Consider the following 26,395-nt stretch of genomic DNA (forward strand, 5'->3'; position numbering starts at 1 on the left):
TGGAGAGATTTATAAAGAATGAAGTTGTGTTTATGAATTATACAGACTGCAAGTGTTTAAAAGTGAAAATAGCGACGGTTCGGTTCTTGTCTCCGTGAATACAGTAAGAAACGATGGTAACTTTAACCACATTTAACAGTACATTAGCAACATGCTAACGAAACATTTAGAAAGAGAATTTACAAATATCACTAAAATATCATGTTATCATGAATCATGTCATTTATTATTGCTCCATCTGCCATTTTTTGCTATTGTCCTTGCTTGTTTACCTAGTCTGATGATTCAGCTCTGCACAGATCCAGATGTTCTGCCCTTGTCTAATGCCTTTCATAATGTTGGGAACATGGGCTGGCATATGCAAATATTGGGGACGTACACCCCGACTGTTACGTTATTGATAACACCCTTTCTAATTGTTACAGTTGTAAATCTGGAAAAGTCTAGAGAAAAACTGCAAAAAAAAGAAAAAAAAGAAAAGAATTTTAATTTAAAATAATTAAATTAGATTAAATTAAATAAATGGATACAATTCAAAATAAAAACAAATTAATAGTTATTAATCTATGAAATAGATTAAATTAGTTAAATATAATTTTGATGAATATATAAAAAAAATAGATTACAGTTAAATAAATTGAGTATGTGTATGTAATGTATGTATGTAACTTAACTCTGTGGCTAGTGATTTGAGTTTGTCCCTCTTCTGCTCAGTTCACAGCATGTGCAGTGTGTTCAGGACACTCAGGGCCTGTGTGTGCAGTGGATGCCGTGTCTCTGTCCTCCTCTCACTTACTGGTGGCCTCTGCATCATCTGACTCCACTGTTAAACTCTGGACATGCACCTCTGATACAGGTAAGACAAGAAGTGAGCTTTCAGTTCATGAGAGTGTAGGCTGGAAGTACTCAATCTATTAATGCAGTTTTTTTTAAATATGTGTTTCAGGATTTTTTTTTAATTCTCCAAGCCTGACATCTGCTGGTCAGTTCTTGTAAATGATAAATAGCCCTTAAAGTTTCTTTCTTCTGCTGAACACAAAAGAAGATATTTTGAAGAATGCTGGTAACCAGACAGCTGACGGTAACATAGTATTTTTTTCCCTACTATGGAAGTCAATGGCTACCGTCAGCTGTTTTGATTACCAACATTCTTCAAAATAACTTCTTTTGTGTTCAGCAGTAGAAAGAAAGAAACTCCTACAGGTTTGGAACAACATGAGGGTGTGTAAGTGATGACAAAGGAACTATGCCTTTAGTTCAAGTTCAGTGCAATGTATTTGACGTTGTAGAGAGAAAGTAGAATTTGCTATGGATACCAGCAACCAAGAACAACAGAAATTAAAATAGAAACAGACTTTTGTTTATATTTATTGTACTTTACCATTCAAATGTTTGGGGTCAGTAAGATTTATTAATTTATTTTTTTAAAGAAATTAATACTTTTTTTTTTATTCAGCAAGGATGCATTAAATTGACAGAAATATTTAGTAACATTATAAATACAAAAAGATGTTAAGCATAACAGTTTTAAACTGTGATAATAATAAGAAATGTTTCTTGAGTAGCAAATTGGCATATCTGAATGATTTCTGAAGGATCATGTGACACTGAAGACTGGAGTAATGATGCTGAAAATTCAGCTTTGACATCACAGGAATAAATTACATTTTAAAATATAATAAATATAAAACAGTTATTTTGAATTATAATAATATTTCACAGTATTAGTTATTTTTGTATTTTTTTTTAATCAAATAAATTCAGCCTTTGTGAGCATTATAGACTCAAAAACATTAAATAAACATATTTCAAAAATGTTTTAAAAAGTCATACCAACCCCAGTCTTTTGAATGGTAGTGTATTTGCATATATTTTATATGTCTATATCTAATACGTAGATGTATATCTCATGTATTGAGTTCACCCAAAAATATATTTTAATATTTTAAAATATTCTGCCTCTTCCAAGCTTTATAATGGCAGTGAATGGGGGGGCCACATTTTGAAGCCCCCCAAAAAACATCCATCCATCATAAACATAATCCATACGGCTCCAGGGCATTAATAAAGGCCTTCTGAAGCGAAGCGATGAGTTTTTGTAAGAAAATATCCATATTTAAAACTTTATTAACAAAAGTAACTATGGATATTTTTATTACAAAAACACATTGTTTCACTTCAAAAGGCCTTAAAAGTCTCAGATTGTGTTCCTCTGAAGAAGATAGTCGTATACACCTAGGATGGCTTGAGGGTGAGTAAATCATGGGCTAATTTTCATTTTTTCAACTATTAAGACAAGTCCCATTTACTTAAGTAATAAGAAGAGGCTAAAAATGAAGGAAATTTGTCTTAACTTTAAGTCTCTCCCTAAAGAACAAGGAAGATTAAGATTTAAGAATGAAGAACTCAAACTATTAATGAAAGCTCATGCATAATTTATTTGATCCTGATGCTTTCTTTCTGATGTCCATTCTTACTGTTCAGAGTGATGTTTCATTGACCAGATTGTGATGAATTCTTTGCAGAGTGTGTGAAATCCATATACTGTCAGGATATGCAATTGCAATAATGCAATATTTACATATTGTTTTGACACACTTTTGAGTCACGCATTGATGAATTGCATCATTCCTCTAACATTCAATTGACAGTGATCTAATGAGCTGTCTGCCAACACGCAGGACCCAAACTAATTTTGAGTGCATTATTAGGTGTAATTGGTCTTATATTAATTGTATTTTTTTGGATTATTAATATCCTACTTTAAATTGATTCATTATTAGTTAGACAGGTTCGTGTTTCTGTTCTCTTCATTAGCTGAATGCCTCCAGACCGTATCTTTTGGGAGCGGGTTCATGATGGATGTCTCCTTGGCGCTGTTGCCAGGCAGCAGAGGTAAGCTGCGCCTGCTGCTTCATGTTGATTTGCAGTATTGTCCATCCCTATCAAATGTTAAAATCTCATTCTGCGCTTTAAATATGTCCTGGGGCATCTTACATTATTCACGCCTGGACTGTAGCTGTATTTTGCTTCTAGATGCCATGAATAGACTTAGTCACTTGTCTGCCTCATGTGTCCGTGTGAACGAGGAGGATAATTCCATCTCTTGCAGTTCCAGTGCTCGCCTGTGGGGGAGATGACAGCAGAGTTCACCTGTACGTGCAGCTCAGTGGACAGGTAAGACTGTGAGGTGTCTTTGCTTTATATTAATATTGTAAATTTCTATTTATATTTTGCATGTCATGTGGGTGTGTGGATGTCATCTGTGGTTGTGTTTAGTTTCAGAGGCTTCTGACTCTGACAGGACATGAGGATTGGGTCCGAAGTGTGAAGTGGGCCACTAAAGGTAGGACTACTGAATAGAATAAAAGGGCTTTTAGAAAGAAAGTATTATATTTAGTGTGGTTAAAATGAAGGCTGTTTTAGGACCTTAGGACCTAAATTTGAGCTTTTAGTCCTTCAGAACAGGTCAGAACAAAAGGCATTAATACTCAGTAAGGATGCTTAAATTGATCAAAAGTGACAGTGAAGTTATTTATAAGGTTACAAAAGATTTCTTTTTCAAATAAATGCTGTTTTTTATTAACTTTCTGTTTATCAAAGAATCCTGAAATCCTTGCTACTTGCTAACTTAAATCATCATTAATTTTATTGGCTATTTATCAAACAGATAGACACTACCAGTCAAAAGTTTGGAAACATTACTATTTTTGATGTTTTTGAACAAAATGTCTCTTATGCTCATTAAAGCTGCATTTATTTCATAATAAATACAGAAAAAACAATAATAATGTGAAATATTATTAAATTTAAAATTATGGTTTTCTGTTTCAATATACTTTAAAATATAACTTATTTCTGTGATGCAAAGCTGAATTGTCAGCATCAATACTCCAGTCTTCAGTGTCACATGATCCTTCAGAAATCATTCTAATATGCTGAATAGAAACTCCGTTATTATCAATGTTGGAAACAGTTGTGCTGCTTAATATTATTTTATAACCTGTAATACTGTTTCCAGATTCTTTGATGAATAAAAAGTTAAAAATATCAGAATTTATTTAAAATAGAAATCTTTTGTACTACCGTTCAAAGGTTTTGTTAATTTTTTTCTTTTTTTTTTTTTTTGAAAGAAATTAATACTTTTATTCAGCACGAATATGTTAAATTGATAAAAAGTGATATAAAAGATTTATATTTTGAATAAATGCTGTTCATTTTAACCTTTTTATTCATCAATGAATCCTGAAAAAAGTATCACAGTTTCCAAAAAAATATTAAGCAGCACAACTGTTTTTAACATTGATAATAACTGAGTGTCAAATCAGCATATTAGAATGATTTCTGAAGGATCATGTGACACTGAAGACTGAGTAATGATGCTGAAAATTCAGCTTTGCATCACAGAAATAAATTTATCTTTTAAAGTATATTAAAATAGAAAACCATAATATTAAATTGTAATAATATTTCACAATATTATTGTTTTTTCTGTATTTATTATGAAATAAATGCAGCCTTAATGAGCATAAGAGATTTCATTCAAAAACATTAAAAATAGTAATGTTTCCAAACTTTTGACTGGTAGTGTACAGGTGCTGGTCATATAATTAGAATATCGTGAAAAAGTTCATTTTTTTTTTATTGTAAATCATTTTTAAAAATGAAACTTTCGTATATTCTAGATTACCTACATGTAAAGTAAAACATTTCAAAAAAAAATTTATTATTTTTTTTATTTGTTTATTAGAGTGTACAGCTCATGAAAGTCCAAAACCCAAAGTCCAAATCTCAAAATATTCGAATATTTACATTTAAGTTTCATTAAATGACCATCCCTACAGTATAAATTCCGGGTATCTCTTGTTCTTTGAAACCAAACTAATGGGGAAGACTGCTGACTTGGCAATGGTCCAGGAGACAATCATTGACGGCCTCCAAAAAGAGAGTAAGTCACAGAAGGTCATTACTGAATGGGGTGGCTGTTTACAGAGTGATGTATCAAAGCATATTAAATACAAAGTTGACTAGAAGGAAGAAATTGGGCTTGAGAATACTGTCAAGTAAAGCCGATTCAGACACTTGGGAGAGCTTCACAATGAGTCAAATGAAGCCGGAGTCAGCGCATCAAGAGTCACCACATTCGGACATCTTCAGGAAAAGGACTACCAAGCCACTTCTGAAACAGAAACGACGTCAGAAGCATTTTACCTGGGCTAAGGAGAAAAAGAACTGGACAGTGAACAGTGGACGAAAGTCCTCTTTTCAGATAAAAGTAAATTTTGCATTTCATGTTGAAATCATGGTCCCAGAGTCAGAAGGAAGACTGGAGAGGCACAGAATCCAAGATGCTTGAAGTATAGTGGGAAGTTTCTGAACTTAGTAATTTGGGGGGCCGTGACGTCTGCTGGTGTTGGTCCATTTGTGTTTTATCAAGTGCAAAGTCATTGCAGTCATCTTCCAGGAGATTTTGGAGCACTTTATGCTTCCATCTGCTGACAAGCTTTATGGAGATGCTGATTTCCTTTTCCAGCAGGACTTTAGCACCTGCCCACAGTGCAAAAAACACTTCCAAGTGGTTTGCTGACCATGATATTCTTGTGCTTTATTGGTCAGCCAACATGCCTGACCCCTGAATCTATGGGATATTTTCAAGAGAAAGATGAGAAACAGTCGATCCAACAATATACAGATGATCTGAAGGCTCAATAGTGCCTCAGCAGTGCCACAGGCTGATCACTTCCATGCCACACTTCACTGATGCTGTAATTTGTGCTAGGAGCAAGTCATTTGCTGTAATATGTGCTGCCGACCAAGTATTGAGTGCACAAATGAACATACTTTAAAGAACTTTTCTGTTTTGAAAATCCATTTTTTGATTGATCTTAGGAAAAATTCTAATATTTTGAGATACTGGATTTTGGACTTTCATGAGCTGTACGCTCTAATCATCAAAATTAAAAAAATAAATAATTAAAATTAAAAATAATTTACAAAAAAAAAAAGAACTTTTTCACGATATTCTAATTATATGACCAGCACCTGTATGTCCCATCCAAATCAAAGACCCATTTAATACATATGATACAGTAACGGATATCCAAGGATATAAAACGCATTATCCTAAGGAACCTGTATGCATGCAAACAAGTATTTGTATTGTATTTGTATTTATTTATTTATTTATAGAGCACTTTCCAGGCTACTCTGTAGCTCCAAAGTGCTGTACATTGTAAGCAAAATCAACGATTAAAATACAAAAAAATCAAGCAAGTGCTTGCTGAAATATATATGCAGGAAAGCCTCACATACTACTTTCATTTTTACTTGTGTTTCAACTGCTGAATGTGTAGATGGAGAGCTCTGGCTAGCCAGCTGTTCACAGGACTGTCTGATCAGAGTGTGGAAACTGTTTGCCAAGACTGCGGCTGAACCAGAACATCAGACTGACGCTATTATCAAAATGAAGGAGAACATCATTCAAGTGTCTGGAGATGGTGAGGCTGGAGGCTTTGCGTGATTGTAATTTAGTTGTGTGATGACTTATAGAAATTGGTTATTGTTGAGTTGAATAGTTGCTTGATAATCTTTTTAGGTTTGAAACCATGTCTTGTTCAACAGATAATCAAAATCAAGGACTGCGTATACATTGTTTTGTAATCAGAGTTTGGCTAGTAAACTTTATTTCATAAGAAAAGAAAAATGTGTAAGGATAATATTCTGCCCCTTACTGATAAAATAAAGACTATTACTGTCATAACTTATGTGTAATTCTTTTTCTGTGTTTGTGCTCTAGAATTTGCTGTGACTCTTGAAACAGTGTTGGCTGGACATGAAAACTGGGTTTATGGAATTCACTGGCAACCTCCATGTGTCAAAGGTATTCCTAAATGTTTTCATTGATTTTGTGTCTTTTTTACTGTAATGTGCTGTGAAATTATTTACTTTTTGACACTGTATTATTTTGTTTGTATTACCTTTTTTGTATTTATCATGTCTCTGCCTCTGTTTTGTTACTTGTTGTCTCCCCCTGCAGGTGACTCAGTGGAACAGCCCCTGAAGCTGCTCTCTGCCTCAATGGACAAAACCATGATCTTATGGGGGCCAGAGGAGGATTCAGGCATGTGGGTGGAGCTGGTAAAGTCACCTTGTTTACTACTTAATAAATACTGTCATTGGAAAAAAAAATTAAAAGGTGGATTGGAAGGCATTATGTAGTGATACACCTTTTAGAATCAGAATCACCTTTATTGCTGGGTTTTTCATTATTGTAATGTATAATGTCCATGGAGGTGAATAAGAGACCATGGTGGATCCTGGATATTGTTGGGAAGGCCAGTTGTGGATGGAAAGAAACTGTTCTTGAGGCGTGAGGTTTTAGTCTTGATGGACTACAGCCTCCTGCCGGAGTGGAGTGCCTTGAGCAGTTTTCACAGCATTGAGCTCCTGACTTCACCAGGTCACCAGATGGTCTCCTACAGTACCTGTAGGCAGATTCATTCCTCTCAGAGATGAGCCCAATGAGGGTGATGTTGTCATGCGCAAACTTCAGTGGTTTGATAGATTGGTGACTGGAGGTGCAGCTGTTAGTTTAAAGGGAGAAGAGTAGAGGGGAAAGAACACAGCCTCGGGGGAACCAGTACTGATGGTCCAGGAGTTAGAGACATGGCTCATACCAACGTAATAACTTTATTATATAAAAAAATTGTTTGGGACTGCTATTTAAAGGTGCAGTATGTAGGATTTCTGTCCGCTAGAGGTCGCTAAAAGCCTATTCAAAACAAAGGCGTAGCTTGATGATGCCAAGTTTGAGCGCGGAATCTTGGGACATGTGGTCTCCACCTCAACGGATGGTGCAAAAGAATAGGGATAGGACTCGAGAAGAAATCATGTTCATGGATGCAATGATATTAATGTTACTGTAGTATGAAGCAGAGCATGACCGAGTGTTGTGGGAGCTGAACGAGGCACTGGAGCGATTGCGCATCACACGCCTCACGAGCAGCGGATCTTTTGTTATGACAGTCGCCGGCGCCACTTCCGCTTTTTTCTGGTAATGAGTATGAGGTAACACAGCTCTGTTTATCATATTAGATACATTTGAGTGTGTTGAAAACGTTATAACGTTACTCTGTGTGTTCGCTTGGCGGCTGCTGTGAGAAAGTTGTTGCACACTGCAGTAAGCTAGATATCATATTAAATACTGGATGGCTTGTTGATAAATGGCATGCAATTAATTTAAAAACGTATTGTATGATGGAGACAATTCTGTATTTCTGTTACTAAAAATAAAGCTGCATCTGATTATGCTATGTTAGCTACTTGACAAAATAGTGTTTTTTTCTGAAGCATGGTAAAGCATGGTACTCAAAAAAATCAAGAAAAGACTAAACGTGTTGAGCTATATAACAATAATTAGTTTTCTGTTTATAAATATATCAGAACAGTTGTTCCCTTGTCTAGTAAAACATGTAATATTTTAAAGCGTCTTTGGTGTTTCCATGGTTTCTACAAAATAAAACCTGAAACCGAGGGTAACGCGGGTATGACGCAATTGACAGGCGGCGACTCACACGCCCCGAAGCCTTGGTTAAAATTGCAATTTTCTCACAATTTACAAATAGTTGGAAACATTTGGGATATTGTAAGTACTCAAGTGAACAAAATATATAACACTGGCCTAGTGGTTTTTGGATATTTTACTGCAAAAATCTTACATATTGCATCTTTAATAGTCTTACCTTATAATACGGTTTATTCATAAGTGTTACAATTTTATTCTTACAATTTATGTGTATGCTAAGTAGTGCTGTCAAACGATTAATCACAAGTAATTGAATCTACAGCAATGACCTCACTTTTTAAACCTGAGCATACATACAGATCAAGCTCCTGAAAGGAAATAACCCCATCCTGAGGTAATTTCCATCCTATACTTCATACAATCTCTGCTTGCCAGTCATGAACTTTTAGAATCCGTAGCAGGGGCAGGAAGTGCTGCACAAGCTCCTCTGCTATGTTATGCTCTCTGGGTCATGCAGGGAACATCTGCCCATTCTCTGCTAGCTGCGTCAAATTTAACACACACACTGAGAATTGCACAGATAAGTTTGTTCTCTTCCATCTGTGTGAGGTACTGTGAATGATTGGCGAATTCCTCTAAGAAATGGGATGGTGATTCCTCAGATGACCTTAAATCGGGACACTTTTTTTCCACATTTGTTTTGTTGTAATAAAACATTTTTATTGGCACTGCCACAGTAGATAACAGGAATGGTGTTGTGGTTGATTTATAAGAGGTACTCACTTTGATCTTTGCATACAGACAAAGGTTTTTGGGCTCAGATCAATGGCTCCTGATTTTGACACTTGAAGCATTGTAGTATGATGATGCACGTGTTTTGTCATACTAAGGCATGTCCAATTAAAAATCAAAGGCTGTGAGCTGTAGTTGTAAGGAGAAAGAGGTTGATTTAAGGTCTTGTGTTGTACCTGGATGCAGTGGAGTTGTTCCACATCCGTTATTTCCGCACTGCATGTGTCTTCTGTATTGAGTTGTAAAGGGCATACGATATGAGGTAGGTGTGAACTGGGTTATCAGACATGGATGAGAGCCTTTGAACTGACAGATTCACAGAGACTAAGGAAATAAATGTGGGTTATTATGCATCCTTTCTGATTTCCACCTTCTGATCCCCTGCTTTTAATTCAGATTTAGCTCAGGTTAAAAGATATAAGATAAGTAACCGAATAAACAGATATAATATGTCCTCATAAATGGCGATTTAATATTTTTAATTTGTGCACTTGAAGAAAAAAACAGAACAAAAACAGATAAGGTTGTAGAATAAAGGCCCTTTCACACTAACATACAGTGTCCTCCACAAATATTGGCACCCTTAGTAAATATGACCAAAATAAATCTTTATTGTTTATCTTTTTGATCTTTCATTCAAAACATTCACAAAATTCTAACCTTTCATTTAAGTCAAACAATTGAAAATGGGTGGAAAAGCTCATTATGAAATAAATGTTTTTCTGTAGTTCGTGTTGGCCACAATTATTGGCACCCAATTATTGCAATGTCCTTTTCCCAAGATAACAGCTCTGAGTCTTGTTCTATAATGCCTGATGAATTTGGAGAGCACCTGAGGAGAGATCAGAGACCATTCCTTCATACAGAATCTCTCCAGATCCTTCAGATTCCCAGCTCCATGTTGGTGCTTCTTCTCTTCAGTTCACTTCACTCATTTTCTTTAGGTTTCAGGTCAGTGAACTGGGATGGCCATGGCAGAAGCTTCATTTTGTGCTCAGTGACTAATTTTTGTGTTGGTTTTGATGTTTGTTTTGGATCATTGTCCTGATGGAAGATCCAACCACTGCCTGTTATTGGATTTCTAGCAGAAGTGGTCAGGTTTTGATTTTTTTATCTGTTAGTATTTGATAGAATCCATGATGCCATGTATCTGAACAAGATGTCCAGGACCTCCAGCAGAAAAATAGGCCCACAACATTAAAGATCCAGCAGCATATTAAACCGTGGGCATGGGGTACTTTTTATCCGTGTGTGCACCAAACCCATCTGGTGGGTTTGCTGCCAAAAAATCTCTCATTTTAGTTTCATCTTACCATAGAAGCCGGTCCCATTTAGTTCCAGTCGTGTCTGACAACTGAATATGCTGAAGTTTGTTTTTGGATGAGCAAAGAAGGATTTTTCTTGAAACCCTCCCGAACAACTTGTGGGGATGTAGGTGTTGTTTAGTAATTTTTTTTAGACTTTCTGAGACTCAAGACTCAACTAATCTCTGCAATTCTCCAGCTGTGATCCTTGAAGAGTCTTTGGCCACTCAAACTCTCCTCCTCACCGCACATTAGGATGATTTAGACACACGTCATCTTCCAGGCAGGTTTGTAACATCTTTAGTTGATTGAAACTTCTTAATTATTGCCCTGATGAAGGAAATGGGGATTTTCAATGCGTTAGCTTTTTTCTTATACCCATTTTCTATTTTGTGAAGCTCAACGATCTTTTGCTGCACATCAGAACTATATTATTTGTTTTTTTCTCATTGTGATGAATGATTAAGGGGATTTGGGCTTTGTGTTTACACGTATTTGTACTCCTGTGGAACAGGAAGTCATGGCTGCACAATTTCATGCTCCTAGTCACCCTGGTGTGCTAAAAAATTTAAATGAATGGGAATATACTTCAGAGATATTTTACTCGGAAGAATTTCTAGGGATGCCAATAATTGTGGCAAACATGTATTGGAGAAAAACATTTATTTCATAATGAGCTTTTTCCCTCATTTTGAATTCTTTTCCTTCAATGAAAGGTTAGAATTTTGTGAATTTTTTTTGAATGAAAGATCAAAAAGATAATGCAGATTTTTTTAATCATTTGATTATTCAATTTCTGTAGTAGGCCTATTTCTTACTGTATTGTTGTATTGCTTGTAATTTGCATCTTTGTTCTTATTTTTAATTTAAAAAAATTAATTAAAAAATGAAAATATCTGTATTGTGATATGTATTATCGTGAAAGAAAATTTCTCATATTGTGAAGTAGGATTTTGGTCATATCTCCCACCCCTACAATTTTGATTTTATTTTTTCCCCATCTTTTGGTGTGAAAAGGTCTGAACCTGCGCTAATTACTTTTCCATATATATGGCAGTTTGTTATCTAAAACTTGCCTCCATTGCACAGTTATTGACTGACTGCCAGTGCACTACTAAGCAGAAAATGACCAACATGACTTTGGCTAATTAACACATCTACAAAGAAGAGTCTCCTACCTAATGATTAGACTAATTGGTCAGATTTAGTGGAGAGCTGGTTTGCAGCGTAGTGGCCAGGCAAACCGCTGGGTAAAGTACACCCTTCTAATAAGTCATGTTGCCAGTGAATGGGTGGGGGGACTGAGATTCTGTGAGCCATTAGTGTTTTGCTAATGGTTTATTTTCTCTGATAGACCAGAAAGGAGAATGGATGACTTACCATGATAGATCTTTAACCTCAAGACCTCATGACCCACATACACATCTCCTAGAATTGGTGTACCATTGAGCTGCTCTCTGTATCCATCATTATTGCATTGCTCACCTTCAGCCTCATGAATCTCTCATCTATACAGGAATGAAACTATGAGTAAAGTATTAGTTTGTCCGGTAGCGATTACCTTTATCCTATAAGATAAAGTGCAAGATAATCCACGTAGTCATTTAGCAAACGCTTTTATCTACAGTGACTTGCAGTATACTTATTTAATCACCGTGGAACAACCGGCGCTAAGTACCTTTCAAGGGCATAACACTGATAGTTCATGGATTGCTTCTGGTGGGCTTCAAAGGCTGAACACCGTTACTGACAATCGTCACTTTGGCTGCGTGAGATTCTCCAGCTTTGTTGTTGTTGAGCAACCGAAGAGTGAGCTGTTAAAACTCCGCCCTCTTTTGGAAAGTGCGCTGCGAGCAGCAGCTCATTTGCATTTAAAGGGACAAACACAAAACGGTGTGTTTTTGCTTACAATAAAATAAGGGCAAATTTGACAAGCAATAATAAATGATCTGTGGGGTTTTTTGAGCTGAAACTTCACAGACACATTCTGGGGACACCAGAGACTTATATTACATCTTGTAAAAGGGGCATCATAGGTCCCATTTAACTTTTAGGCCACATCATTCGCACATGACCTGATGTAGCACTGAGGTGCTGTTCATTTCCAGAATCTCAACCTCAAGTCAAGAGTTTCGTGGCTCCCAGCATTGTTGCCTTTTGTACAAATCCCATCCCAAACTCTGTGGTTGTGTTACAACACACTTTGTGCCACAGATCCATATCTGTGTTCCATCCCTAAACAAGAGTGATTGCACATTTTACCCATGAGATTTGGCCGTGATATACGAGTAGCCATGTGGATGGAATTCAAAATCAATCTGGTTAATGTTGCATCACTCTTTCCAGAATGGCTCGCAGAGATCCGTGCCATTCAAAGTGAAGGGCTCTCTTTATCGCAGTCATTAGTTCCGCCATATTCACTCGGTAGGATACGCCTGTGAAGGGCATGTCAAATGTCTCTCTATTGGCATATACAGGACCGTCGATAGCCCTTACCGTTTGATGGTTTGTGGATTTAGTTTTAAATCTGTGTTCTTCAGCCAACGCGGCTCTGTCTGAACTGTCCTGCATGTCTTGTGGCAGTGTTCAAATCTAAGCGTTAGATGGCTGATTTGTCCATCTAGTGTTGTCTTTTTGATGAAGAGCTTAAGCGAGCCACCCGATCTGGCAATATCTTTGAGACATGCTCTGCTGGGCATGACAAGAGACTGTGAATCATTGAGCGGTGACACCCTTGAATGCGAGGAATCACTGCTGCTTTTAACACGGCTGCTGGAAATGTCTTGTCCTGCTCAAGGTCAACCGGATACACCATTGTGATGGCTGTCAACTGAAATTTTCATACCTCCTTTTCACAGCTGAAAGTGTGATAAGATAAAATTACAAAATTATTTCTTCATCCTCTGAGTGTGTATTGGCAATGCAGATGTTGAGGCTGGAGCATCAGTCTTTGCTTGCACACAACCATAAATAAAAATAGAGGCAGGTTATCGCTGATGGCATAATCATGACTAATTATCTTGTTTTATACAATGTTACCGCTTGCTCTGCTGCACGACTCGCTTCCCCTATTACCGTGAGACACTCGAACAGCATTAAGCATGTTAGACACGGGCCAGACAGAGGGCAAGCGCGCTACAGTTTGCTGAAAAACAATTACAGTGCTTTGGTATTCATAGCCCAGCCCAGTCAGGGGAGTTTACACTGATTCATTCTTCATGTGACCATTTTGTCTCCCAGCTTTCTGAGGCTCATATTTGATTTAATGTGTGTGTGATTACGTTCAACATCACATTAATGCATTCAAAGGAAGCAAACACGATTTACGTCTCATTTAATAGTCTCCTCGTTGCATACATTGTGCTTTTCGCTTGTCGGCCTGATTAATTGGTGTCCTCACACTGTTACTTAACGGAGATGGAGCACAGCTGTAGACTCTCAACTCAGATTGCTCAGGATTCATGACTACTAATTAGCGGCCTGCTTGACCAGCCAGTTTATCAGGGGCAGTGACACCAGCAAATACCTCTCTTATCAAACACTCACAATCAAGAACATGATAGAGAGATGCCAGTGTAGTTCCCAGGTTTTTGTTTTCCTATAAAGTTGCTCTTTGGGATTAAATTTTAGCCACCCCAGACAATTAACTTATAACCACTGCAGCATAACGCCATACTCTCTGTATAATCAAATGAACAAATAACACCCAAAAGAGTTTATAACCACTTCAGACAGGATTTTAGAGTGGATGACAGTCTACAATATCACCATAATAAGGGACTATAGTGGCTTAGTTGTTTAAGAATTTGGGTGTTTCTTGAAAGCATTGTTAGTGAAAAAGCAAGTTCTGTTGTTACCTACATAGTTTAGAGGGGTTCTTGATTATGATTTCACTTTTTTAACTTTAGTTGGTGTGTAATGTTGCTGTTTGAGCATAAACAACATCTGCAAAGTTACGATGCTCAAAGTTCAATGCAAAAGGGATATATTTTCTTTTACAGAAATCAGTTTTTAAGGACTACAATAAACGGCTGTTAGGGACTACAATGAGCTTCTTCCCGGGTTGGTGACATCACATACACTAAAATTTACATAAACCCGAAACACGCAACAAAGGGGTGTAAGGCCATGTTGGGCTGCTTTAGAGAAGAGGAAGAGTTGTTGTAGTAGAGTGTTGTTATCATGCCATCCTTTGATGCCGGACTGCTTCACAAATGAGGGTCAATTCGATGCTGGATTTGCACAAAAGATTAACATGACGGCGAGTTGAATCAACTTTGAATCACAGTTTAGTTTGTCAAGAGAATGAAAGTGCTGTTTTTTTTAAGGGTGCCCTAGAATCAAAAATTTAATTTACCTTGGCATAGATGAATAACAACAGATCAGTACATGGAAAAGACATATGTTGAGTCTCAAACTTCATCGTTTCCTCCTCCTTATGTAAATCTCATTTGTTTAAAAGACCTCCGGAAAACAGGCGAATCTCAACACAACACCGACTGTTACGTAACAGTCGGGATCATTATTATGTATGACCTTGATATTTGCATATGCCAGCCCATGTTCAAGGCATTAGACAAGGGCAGCCAGTATTAACGTCTGGATCTGTGCACAGCAGAATCATCAGACTAGGTAAGCAAGCAAGGACAATAGCAAAAAATGGCAGATGGAGCAACTGACATGATCCATGATTATATGATATTTTTAGTGATCTTTGTAAATTGTCTTTCTAAATGTTTCGTTAGCATGTTGTTAATGTACTGTTAAATGTGGTTAAAGTTACCATCGTTTATTACTGTATTCGCGGAGACAAGAGAACCATCGCTATTTTCATTTTTAAACACTTGCAGTCTGTATATCTGTATAATTCATAAACACAACTTCATTCTTTATAAATCTCTCCAACAGAGTAGCGTTAGCCCGTTAGCCACAGAGTATATAGCCTCACACTCATTCAGAACTTAAATGTAAACATCCAAATAAATGCTTTACTCACAGGAATCGATGCATGCATGCAGTATACATGACGAACACTTTGTAAAGATCCATTTGAGGGTTATATTAGCTGTGTGAACTTTATGCACTGTATAACTGCACTTATAGTCGAGAGCTCGGGAGGGCAGGGAGCGAGAGATTTAAAGGGGTCGGCAGCCTGAATCGGTGCATAGTTAATGATGCCCCAAAATAGGCAGTTAAAAAAATGAATTTAAAAAAATCTATGGGGTATTTTGAGCTGAAACTTCACAGACACATTCAGGGGACACCTTAGACTTATATTACATCTTTTGAAAAGACGTTCTACGGCACCTTTAGTTCTTATGTACTCTAGTACCCTGAGGGAACCTTAGAATATGACATTTGGGGGAACCCGTGATTGAATTAAACATCTAGAAATAAGGTAAAACAATGAAGAACAAAAATAGCAAAGTACTCCTCAGATGCACTGTTTGTTATGTACAGAAATAATCTTTTACATTTTGATCATGATATGATTCATTGGCTGAAGTTATTACTACCTTTGTGACGTCAACATCATATATGTTGAATAACGGATGTGTGACAAAGTTACTATGGTTTCGGGAACCAGTCGTGTTAATTTCTCCAACAATGCATCATACTATGGTAGTTAAGCAGCAAGTTAAAGTGTTGAAGGGGAAACACACCCCAAGTTGGCTAACCAAAATGTTGGAGGTTTGAATCCTTCAAGGAGTGACCAGTCCACCATTGTGTTCTCGTTGTGTCCAAGTGTTTAACCCTAGGTTTTTCCAGAGATATTGTGTAATAAGTTGTTTTGGATGGAACAAATAAAATGATCAGTTTGGTTGTGTAGTGTTGTACACTACAGTATGAATAATTATTGTTTCACCATTATTTCTTGTTGATCCCTTATTAAGGTTCGTGTTGGGGAAGTTGGAGGAAACACCTTGGGTTTCTATGGATGCCAGATGAGTCCAGACGGCTCAATGATTTTGGCTCATGCCTTTCACGGAGCGCTGCACCTCTGGCACTGTGACAGAAACCAGGTCAGATGTAACTGACAACATCCTTCAGTAACAAGCTCTTTATGCAGACGTTATTGTTTACCTAATAAAAAAACTGTTGAAATACAAGTCTTTTATGATTTATAGTAAATGGGGTAAGTGAATATGGTGATTTGTGTGTTGAACAGGGAGAATGGAGGCCTAGTGTGGTCATTTCGGGTCACTTTAACGCAGTGCAAGACTTGAGCTGGGATCCCGAGGGGGAGTTTATCATCACTGTCGGATCAGACCAAACCACTAGACTCTTTACACCCTGGACGAGAAAAGGATGCTCACAGGTTTAAATAAATATTAGCACTTCAGCCCAGTAATTTTCGATTGATCATACATTGTCCATTTTGACTGGTAAAGTTTTTTTAAGGTTGAACAACACTTTCTGTGTTTGCAGATTACTTGGCACGAGATCTCAAGGCCTCAGATTCACGGCTATGACATGCAGTGTCTGACTATGGTTGGGCGGTTTCAGTTCGTGTCCGGTGCCGACGAGAAGGTCCTACGGGTGTTCAAGGCACCACGGAATTTTGTGGAGAACTTAGCTAACATATCATGCACCTCTCTGGAGAAACTGCTTGGCTGTAATGTAAGTACTTAGAATCATCTCATCTTCAAACTTTAATTAGTTACGTCAAATAAAACCTCGGTTTTAATTACTCTTTGCTCGTCTTAGATCATCAAGAGATTTTTAGATGAGTCTCACATTTTTTCATTATCTTAATCCTAATGTTTATGCACATGCTCTCAGATATATAGCTAAATGAATTTCATTTTCTGTAACTTGAGGTAATGGTAAATGAGACGACTTAAATGGCATTCATAATTCAGGTTAATCTTGTGTGATGCGTGTCTCGTTTAGGCAAACACAGTCGTGCTTATATATAAAGATTTTATAGTGTAGCTCTGTCTCCTGGGTTTTCAGGATATAGCAGACCTCCCAGAGGGAGCCAGCACTCCTGCCCTTGGCCTGTCCAACAAGGCAGTGTTTCAAGGTATGAACCCTTTGAAATCGTCGGCCACAGGAGAATTTGCATTGTGCTAAACCCAAGAGAGTGGTGAGGCAGTTACTGACTTTTTCTGTGGCGTCTGATGTGTTTACAGGTGACCTTGCATCTAAGAGCCCTCAACAGGACAGTGAAAATTTCAATAGCATGTCCGACCAATATAAAGAGTCCTACTTTCAACCTCTCAAACTCACAGGTATTTACAATTTTATACACTCCAGTGATTCTCAAATGGTGGGGAACATTACATGGTAAAAAAAAAAAAGTTTCAGTCAGATGACCTCTTTATCTAATAAAATGCTTTCGGTCAATTGGAACACAAGTGGACGGGGGAGACCCATACCCGTTTACACCTGGTATTCCGTCTCTTTTGTCCACTTCTGTCCTGATTTCTTTGAGGGGAGGGTCTATGGGAGGGTAAATATATGGGCTTTTTCAAATCTTTTGATCTATTGGACAAAATAAGCTCACTCAATTTACATATGAAAGTGACCAGAGATGAGCAGCAGCTTTCATTTCTGCTCTGACAGCCGCAAGACCAACCGAACGAACGCGGGGAGTGCGTGTTAGAAATCAGTAATGGTGAAAGAACATTGTGCTTGGTACATTTTTTTCATCTTCAAACCAAACTTGGGTCTCCAGCCGACAAAGTTTAAATCTCGTCTGTAGGGCTGTCGAACGATTAATTCACGATTAATCGCATACAAAATAAAAGTTTGAGTTTGCATAATATATGTGTGAGTACTATGTGTAATTAATATGCATAGATAAATACACACAAATTAATGTATATATTTAAGAGAAATATGTTATTTATGTACAAAATATTTGTATTTATATATAATATAAATTATATAAAAATATAAATACATGTAAATATTTCTCAAATATATATATGAATGTGTTTGTATTTGTATGTACATAATAATTACACACAGTACACCCACATATATTAGGCAAACTTAAACTTTTAGTTTGTATGCGATTAATCGCGATTAATCATTTGACAGCCCTACTCGTCTGGCTAACATGCTTCCCATAATGTTTACGCATTAGGTCAGTAAGGCGGAGAGTAGGCGGTGTTTTGCTCTTTTCGAAAGCATTGGACCACATGAGCATTTCCACTACGAAAGCCATCAGGTAGAATGTGTTTTCGACTACCTCTGGAAGTAGTCGAAAGTGGACAAGCTCAAAATGGTTTAGACCCCGTTTACACCTGTATTTAGCGTCATCCATTTGTGATTCGACTGACCAAAATGCATCTTAATACCAGGTGGAAACAGGGCCTGAGACTAACAGTTAGACAATTGTAAGTTGACAATTCCTGAGTTACATCTAGAAACACAATGCTATTCTACATTTGTGACAAACAGTTATTAAAGACTGTTTTCCCTGGTTTATTAATGTATCTGGGGCATGAATCAGAGATACTGAAGACAAATGTTATTACAGCATAAGGGGGGATGGGTGGAGGGTGAGTGTTGAAGCAGGGGGGTTTATGCCTCTCTTGCTCCAGGCAAATAGTAGCAAACGTTGTCAATTTGATTGAAAAAGCTCCTTAATCTGGAATCATAATTAGAAAGAAGGCTTATATAATTGCAAAGTTAAAATATTGATGACTCTGGGCTATGGGGAGCGCAATGAGGCAGACACAGAGTTGTTAATGGAATAATACCACTCTCTCCATTTCGCTTCTTCTGGAGGGGCAGAGAGGAAAATAATTAAAATAAAACTGCAAACCAGGGATGAATTAAAAAAAAGAAAGAAAAAAAAAAAAGCCTGGTCTCCATTCCATTTCAATTGGGGCATGTGTTGCATAAGTGTCTGTGTATCTAAATGAGACAATATTATTTCAGGCTTGCACAAAGAGAGCTAAATTTGATTTACAGCATGTCGTAAAGCTAACGGCCATTGAAAATTGTAGATAAAGCTGCTGTTGTTCCAAACAGCTTTGAGTAAATTGTTCGGCTGTGTATCTGTTGCTAAATGAAAAGATGAGCCTTTTGAAAAATACAGTCTATAGGCGTCTGCTCGTTTCTCATAATAACTATGTTTATATTTTGTGACTGTGTGTGTGTGTGTGTGTGTGTATGTATTGCCAGAGCCTCCGACAGAGGACGACCTCTTGCAGAACACGCTGTGGCCAGAGGTACAGAAGCTGTGAGTTTCCCATCAATTCTCATTTGTGTGCGCCTTCCCTCATTGGCTGTTTTGCAGCAGGCACTAATGCTGTGCCACATTATTGTTTAAACAGATTGTGTGACATAAATAATGCAGCGTAATAGGTATTTAGAGCTCACAAGAACAACCATTTATCCTGTATGTTGACACTAAACAAGAAAAGACAGAATTGTTAATTAAAATATGTTTTTTCTTTCTCTCTTCAACTTCTTACATTGAAACTAGGGCAAGAAACATACTGTATGCAAGTATGTGAATAAAAATTATTGAGGTCATGCAAGTTTGATGCAATGAGTCATTGCGTTCTGAAATGCATGGGATCACAGTTTGTTGCTCTCACAACGTTGCCACATAGGTCGTTATTGCAGGTGTTAGCAAAAACTATAGATTGCCTAATATTATTATTATTATTATTATCATTAATAATGATATTAAAAAAAAGTGAACAACCAGTAGAAATCATTTTTTTATTGTCTAATAACCGATATGTGAAACTGATATTTAACATTTGTTTCATGTATGTGTTTTGAAAAAATTGTAATTTAAATAATCATTAGGCAACAAAAAGTAATCAAAAAATATAAATGATTAATGTTGAATAATAATCAATTGTATAAATTATATCTACATATTGCCCTAAGCTCTTAAACAATACAAAAGACACTTTTGACAAATATTTATCATACCAAGAGTAACTTTTTCCTCAAATTTCCATTTTAGTATTATTTATTTATGGTTACAATATTTATTCATATTTAGAATTGTTTTTATATATTTTTGGTTTTCATTTTGATTTTGTTTTAGTAATATATGTTTTAGTTATATGCTTTTGTCATTATTATTATTTTTTTAAATAGTAGTACTTAAACTTATTTCAGTCAACTGCCAAAGCAGCAAGCAATATTTATATTTAGAGTACATTTACAGGACAACGATGTTCTAAAAACGGACATGTTTTTCATGCACAGTCGACAGCGTTGTCAAAACAATCCCCATTCACATGGATCCACGAAAATGACTAAAAGCGCTGTATTCTGCTGCCAGACCAGTAGTTGGCAGTGTCACTTTGTAAAGAAACACTTTTGACTGAACATGTAATGCATATGACGTCACCATTTTCACAAATTCACGTTTTTACAGTTTACACAGAGATGATAATGGTATTTCTTTCAAAAACTTAAATCCCGTTTTAAAAAATGTGCATTTTCAGGCCCCCAAAACGCTGTTGTTGTGTAAATGAACAGCCAAAACGCATAACAACTTTTCCATTTTTGGTTGAAAATGGTGTCGTGTAAACGTGCCCTTAATTTCAATTCAGCTTTATTTCAATTAACAAAAACAATTTTTTATAGTTTATAAAAAGTTAACAAAAACAACAGTGCAACAGTTTACTGCAGATTTGCTTGAACTGTTCAAATGTTTATAGCTGTCTACCTGAATAGTATCTATTTAATGGCACAGACATTTGAAGTCTCTTATCGAACCCTTACTGAGGTTTGTTATCGCCACAGCAATGCAAAGGAGCATTTGCATTAGCCAAGCATTTGTGCTGGTGTTTGCTTGTTAGCATAGTATTTTCTGACCCAAGTTTCCTAAGCTTTTGTTAGCACAGAATAATGCCTGTGTTGCACTTAAATGACATACGACTTTGACATTTTCTGAAACTGTTGGCAATGCATTACAGAATTGGTTGCTTAGTGGCATTTTGCACTGTTTGGTGGGAATAATGGGCGTATTATTCAAAACAAGTTTTCAAAATTATTATTAAACATTAACAGGGTATTTTTCACAATTAAATATGAATTTTCCCCAAGGCATTTACATTCAATTGAAAAGTACAGACTTGCTTTATTTCAACTTGCTCATAAGAATTCAAAGTCGGTTTCCCTGATACACAGGCGGCACTGGATAAACTCTAATAATTTACATACACAGCTGTAAGCAGCTGAAGGCTTTGACAGCCTGGCTTCCCGAGCTATTCATCCAGTGCTGGAAATTACTAAGCAGATCTGCTAATGGCTGCCAGAGCGCACAGCTTTCTTCCACTCCCATAAGCACAGGAGAGAGCGACGGCAGCCCTGACACACAAATCATCCGTCGTGTTTGAATCACCGCCCCGACTGTCTCTCTAAACCTGTCACGGTGCTCAGGCTTTATTTGTGAGCAGGTACTGACAGAGCCCTCATTAACATACCCTCTCTCCGTGTCGCTCTCTCCGCAGGTACGGGCACGGCTTTGAGATGTTTTGTCTGGCGTCCGATTCTGCGAAGACGGTAGTAGCCTCGGCATGTAAGGTACAATCACACGGGTGACCAGATGGTCATTAGTGTCACATAAATGTAGCCGTAATAGACACAGAAAAGCATGCATGCATGAAGCCAATCCTTAAGTGGTTTTAAATATTTAGTAATTTGCCTTTTTAACAAGCTTGTGTCAGTGTAGCAGTTGATGTCCATGTGCAAGTTAATTTTCCCTCTCTTCGATGTAATGAGCCGCCTATCATATTAAAAACGCATTGAGCTCTCTGATGACCAGGGTTGGTAACCAGCCCTACGTGCCCTCCGGCCACTGTGACACACATTCTGAGACAGTTGAAGGGAGATCATTGGTTTGTGTCCTGGTATGGCCCCCGTGGTTCTGCCAAACCCGCGCTGATCGCACACAAAGCCCTTCCGAATGAAAGCACATTCTGCGTGTCACCTGCCATTGTTCACGCTCGAGCTGAGGCTGTGAGGTTTATTCAGTGGGGCTGATGGCGGGCTGAAATGGAGGCTCAGATGACTTTGCTGTGGACAGGAGGTTTATCCTCTAGCAGTGCTGGCTGAGCTGTGTAGGAGGGGGGCTCTGCGCTTGAGGTTTAGAGAAGGAGGACAAGCTCTGCTGAAAATGGGACATTGTTTGATTTTGAATGTTGGTGTGAAAGATCTAGTTGTGTCTTATGTCACAGGCCTCTAAACCAGAGCATGCTGCCATTCTCCTGTGGAGCACAACTTCCTGGAAACAGCTTCAGTCGTTGCCCTGCCACAGCCTGACCGTCACTCAGATGGCGTTCTCCCCAAATGGACGCCTTCTGCTTGCTGTTTCTCGAGACCGCACCTGGTCTTTATGGAGACGTGGAAACCCTGACTCTGATACAGGTGAGCAAACATGTGGCCAATAATTTAGCCAGAATTTTAGTGTTTAAATGTTAATATGTTTAAATGACTATATAATATATTATTATTATTATTAATCATCATAACAATATTAAATAAAAATATTAAACAAAATAAGAAATATTAGTAATACTATTAAATATTACTATATTATTTATTTATATTTAGGATAAATATAATATACTAAATAATAATTAAAAATTATTTTAGCTTCTGGTTTGCTGTGTATGTTTATAGGACTGCACAATTTGGAAAAAAAAAACTTTTGTGATTATATGTCAAAATGACTATCATAATAATAATAGTAGTAGTAGTAGAAGTAGTAGTAGTAATAATAATAATAATAATAATAATAATAACAATAACAATAATAATAATAATAATAATAATAATAATAATAATAATAATAATAATAATAATAATAAATTATTATTATTATTATTATTATTATTATTATTATTATTATTATTATTAAATAAAAAAAACGAAATTCACTGTAATATAAATATAAGAAAAAATATATTTATTTTACTTTACAATTGTAAAATTACAATATTTATATTTATGGCTGTTTTAATTTCTTTATTTTCAAACATTAAACCAATGAGCTTTAATTAGGTGAAAACCCCAGGGAGCCCTTGAGGGCACCTATAATGCCCCTTTTCACAAGATGTGATATAAGTCTCTGGTGTCTCCAGAATGTGTCTGTGAAGTTTCAGCTCAAAATACCCCACAGATCAATTATTATAGCTTGTCAAATTTGCCCCTGTTTGGTTGTGAGCAAAAACACGCCGTTTTTGTGTGTGTCCCTTTAAATGCAAATGAGCTGATGCTCCTGGCCTGCTTTCCAAAAGAGGGCGGAGCTTTAACAGTTTGCACTTTGGTTGCGCAACAACAACAACAAAGCTGGAGAATCTCACGCAGCCAAAATGAGGATTGTCAGTAACTGTGTTCAGCCTTACAAAGTTCAAAACCGGAGTCGGACACTGATGGAGAGACTCCCAACTTTTAGAATGCATCTGGATGTTTCTGAACGATACATTTATGTAGTTGCTGTGGAGTTGATTCAACTCATCCACAAGCATATGCCGTCATGTTAATATTTTGTGCAAAACCCATATAGACGCACATTATACATTCCATACCTGTTTGCTGACCAGAGTCATACACACCAGGCTAACGTTTATGATTGCTATTCAAATGCTGTAAATGGTCTAATATTTTTTCCAAAATATCGCCTGGACAGAAACGCTCCTTTTTTAGCAATTGAGCTTGCCAGGGTCAACTTGCAGGCTATCCAAGCTAACGAAACTCTAAATAGTGTTCTGCGCTCATCTGTGCAGCCACCGACAGAACAGTTAGCATGCTTTGCTTGAACTTTTGCCATGGCCTTAGAACTAGTACACAGTTTTCGCTTGCGATGATGGCGGCGTGGGTGGGAACGTGCAGATTGAGGGGATGTAATATTATAATAAGATCCCCTTCCTACGTCACAAGGGGAGCGAAATCTGAAGGCTTGTTTTTTTTTCACTTGTCATTTCAATGTTACTGGGTTGTCCTTTTTCACATTTTCTGGGTTGGTAGATGCACCGGGGACCCGATTATAGCACTTAAGCATGGAAAAACACTGCTTTTCATGGTATGTCCCCTTTAAAACATTTCTTTTATGCTTTTTGTTACAAGTTTGGGAAGATGGTTGGCGTGTATTGCATTCCCAAATGCACATTATAAGTGACCCAAACTCACAGCAGATGCAGAGATGAGTTAGAGTGAACCGAACCGCTCTGAGACTGAGAAAACTGCAGATCATGAGCTCCTTGCGTGTAAAAGACCATACTGTTGTGCTTCGCTATAAAACTTGCATGTTTAATTAAATCCCAGCCTTTGTGATTTGATAACCACACTAAGTCATATCTTTTATTTTGATTAATTGTGGAGCCCTATGAAAAACCCCTCAGAAGTAACGTTCAATAAGATGAATGTGAATGCTAACAGACAGCTTCCTCCAGGGTTTCTAGACCTCCTGACTCATCGACCGCTTTTACCTTCCTCCATTTCTCTTTGTCAACACTGAGTTTGCGGACTTCAGACATTCGCCCACTGAGATTCTTCTGGCGTTTAGCAGCAGTTGTCTAGCGCCACCCAATGACCGTGCTACATTGTTCACATATATTCTAAGCATACAGCACACAGCTAAATCATTGTTGACACAAGGTAACCAGAGGAGCGTTTGTTTTTCTTTCTCTATTTTCTGATGTGTCCAAGGCATCGCCGCCCGCTGAGGCAGAGGCATGCCGCAGTCCGTTCTCGTTGAGGCTGTATTACTCACAGCCTGTATGCTGCAGATGTGGAGAGGTTAGTCAGTGTCACAGCTGATCAGAGAGCAGTCCAGCATGGCGTTCAAACGGTGTCATGCATGGAGAAATCTCTATCACAAAGACAAGTTGCCTCCCCAGCCGTAGCTTGATTAGCAGAGGCATGTGTGCGTTGATGTGTTCGGGGCACATGCATCGAGAGGGTTACTGGCCAACATGGCACCACCATGGTGTGATGACCTCGATAGCTGGACTATCAGTCTAAAGAAAATAGAGCAAACGCAGAGGATAAACGTTACTACATTTGACAATTTTGTGAATGTTAATTTAGAAATAATACAGATGCGAGTAGTCTTTTGTGTATATCACATCACATTGGTTATCTTTTACGTTTTACCTATTTTTTTGTTTATTTGTTTTTTTTCCAGAGACAAGCTTTTCTCTCTACGCAAACACTAGCAAGGACACAGCGGTTCACACACGCATCATTTGGTCATGTGACTGGAGCTCTGACAGCAAGTACTTTGTGACGTCAAGTCGAGACAAGAAGGTAGGTCCAGTTTAACATGGCGGTTGTTTTGAAATTGTACGGCCACATAGTGGTTTGGATGCAGCATTATACAAAAGTTTTCAGTTACCAATATACCATTGTAGAAAACTAAAAGGGTCCAATACTCAATTCAGTTTCTCTGTAGAGAAATTGATTTCTAATGATAACTTATAAATCTTTAAAGACAGACCCACTGTTAGTTTTGCTTCACCAAAGGCATACGCCATCGATTAATAACCTATAGATGGTATATGCCTTTGGTGAAGCCATCCGTTCGCATTATTTCAACTTATTTTTAAAATAATCATGCTGTACAGAAAATTCCACCAATTAGAGTCACAGCAAGCAAATTGCGGCAAAAGACTTTTTTTAAAAACCTTATGGGAAAAATGAATGGAAAAATACCAGTGTTGTTGAAAACGTGGGAAGGTACTAATGCATTCTATTCAGATGGTCATGTGATCTCAACATGTGAACATGATTTCACCAAGTACAACATGTTCCTGGATCAGCATCTTTGTTGATCTTGAAACAG

At 37.3% G+C, this 26,395-nt stretch overlaps 1 protein-coding gene across 3 annotated transcripts in view; it reads left to right on the plus strand.

Annotated features, from left to right (window-relative positions):
* elp2 (elongator acetyltransferase complex subunit 2) overlaps positions 1-26,395 on the plus strand; it is a 32,694-nt gene that overhangs the window by 1,386 nt on the left and 4,913 nt on the right. For 2 of the 3 annotated variants that reach the window (XM_067411270.1, XM_067411269.1), the window contains 16 exons: positions 715-856; positions 2,818-2,895; positions 3,113-3,177; positions 3,280-3,346; positions 6,354-6,497; positions 6,797-6,880; positions 7,037-7,137; positions 16,515-16,643; positions 16,790-16,939; positions 17,050-17,241; positions 17,578-17,647; positions 17,757-17,855; positions 19,762-19,819; positions 22,062-22,134; positions 22,788-22,977; positions 25,739-25,860. In XM_067411270.1, coding sequence (XP_067267371.1) covers positions 715-856; positions 2,818-2,895; positions 3,113-3,177; positions 3,280-3,346; positions 6,354-6,497; positions 6,797-6,880; positions 7,037-7,137; positions 16,515-16,643; positions 16,790-16,939; positions 17,050-17,241; positions 17,578-17,647; positions 17,757-17,855; positions 19,762-19,819; positions 22,062-22,134; positions 22,788-22,977; positions 25,739-25,860 — 1,764 coding nt within the window. Of the gene's footprint in view, positions 1-714; positions 857-1,070; positions 2,252-2,817; positions 2,896-3,112; positions 3,178-3,279; positions 3,347-6,353; positions 6,498-6,796; positions 6,881-7,036; positions 7,138-16,514; positions 16,644-16,789; positions 16,940-17,049; positions 17,242-17,577; positions 17,648-17,756; positions 17,856-19,761; positions 19,820-22,061; positions 22,135-22,787; positions 22,978-25,738; positions 25,861-26,395 lie in introns of those variants that run through there. The other variant, XM_067411271.1, reaches the window with a different exon arrangement.

Source organism: Chanodichthys erythropterus, chromosome 15, assembly GCF_024489055.1.
Source record: "Chanodichthys erythropterus isolate Z2021 chromosome 15, ASM2448905v1, whole genome shotgun sequence".
Taxonomy (NCBI): domain Eukaryota; kingdom Metazoa; phylum Chordata; class Actinopteri; order Cypriniformes; family Xenocyprididae; genus Chanodichthys; species Chanodichthys erythropterus.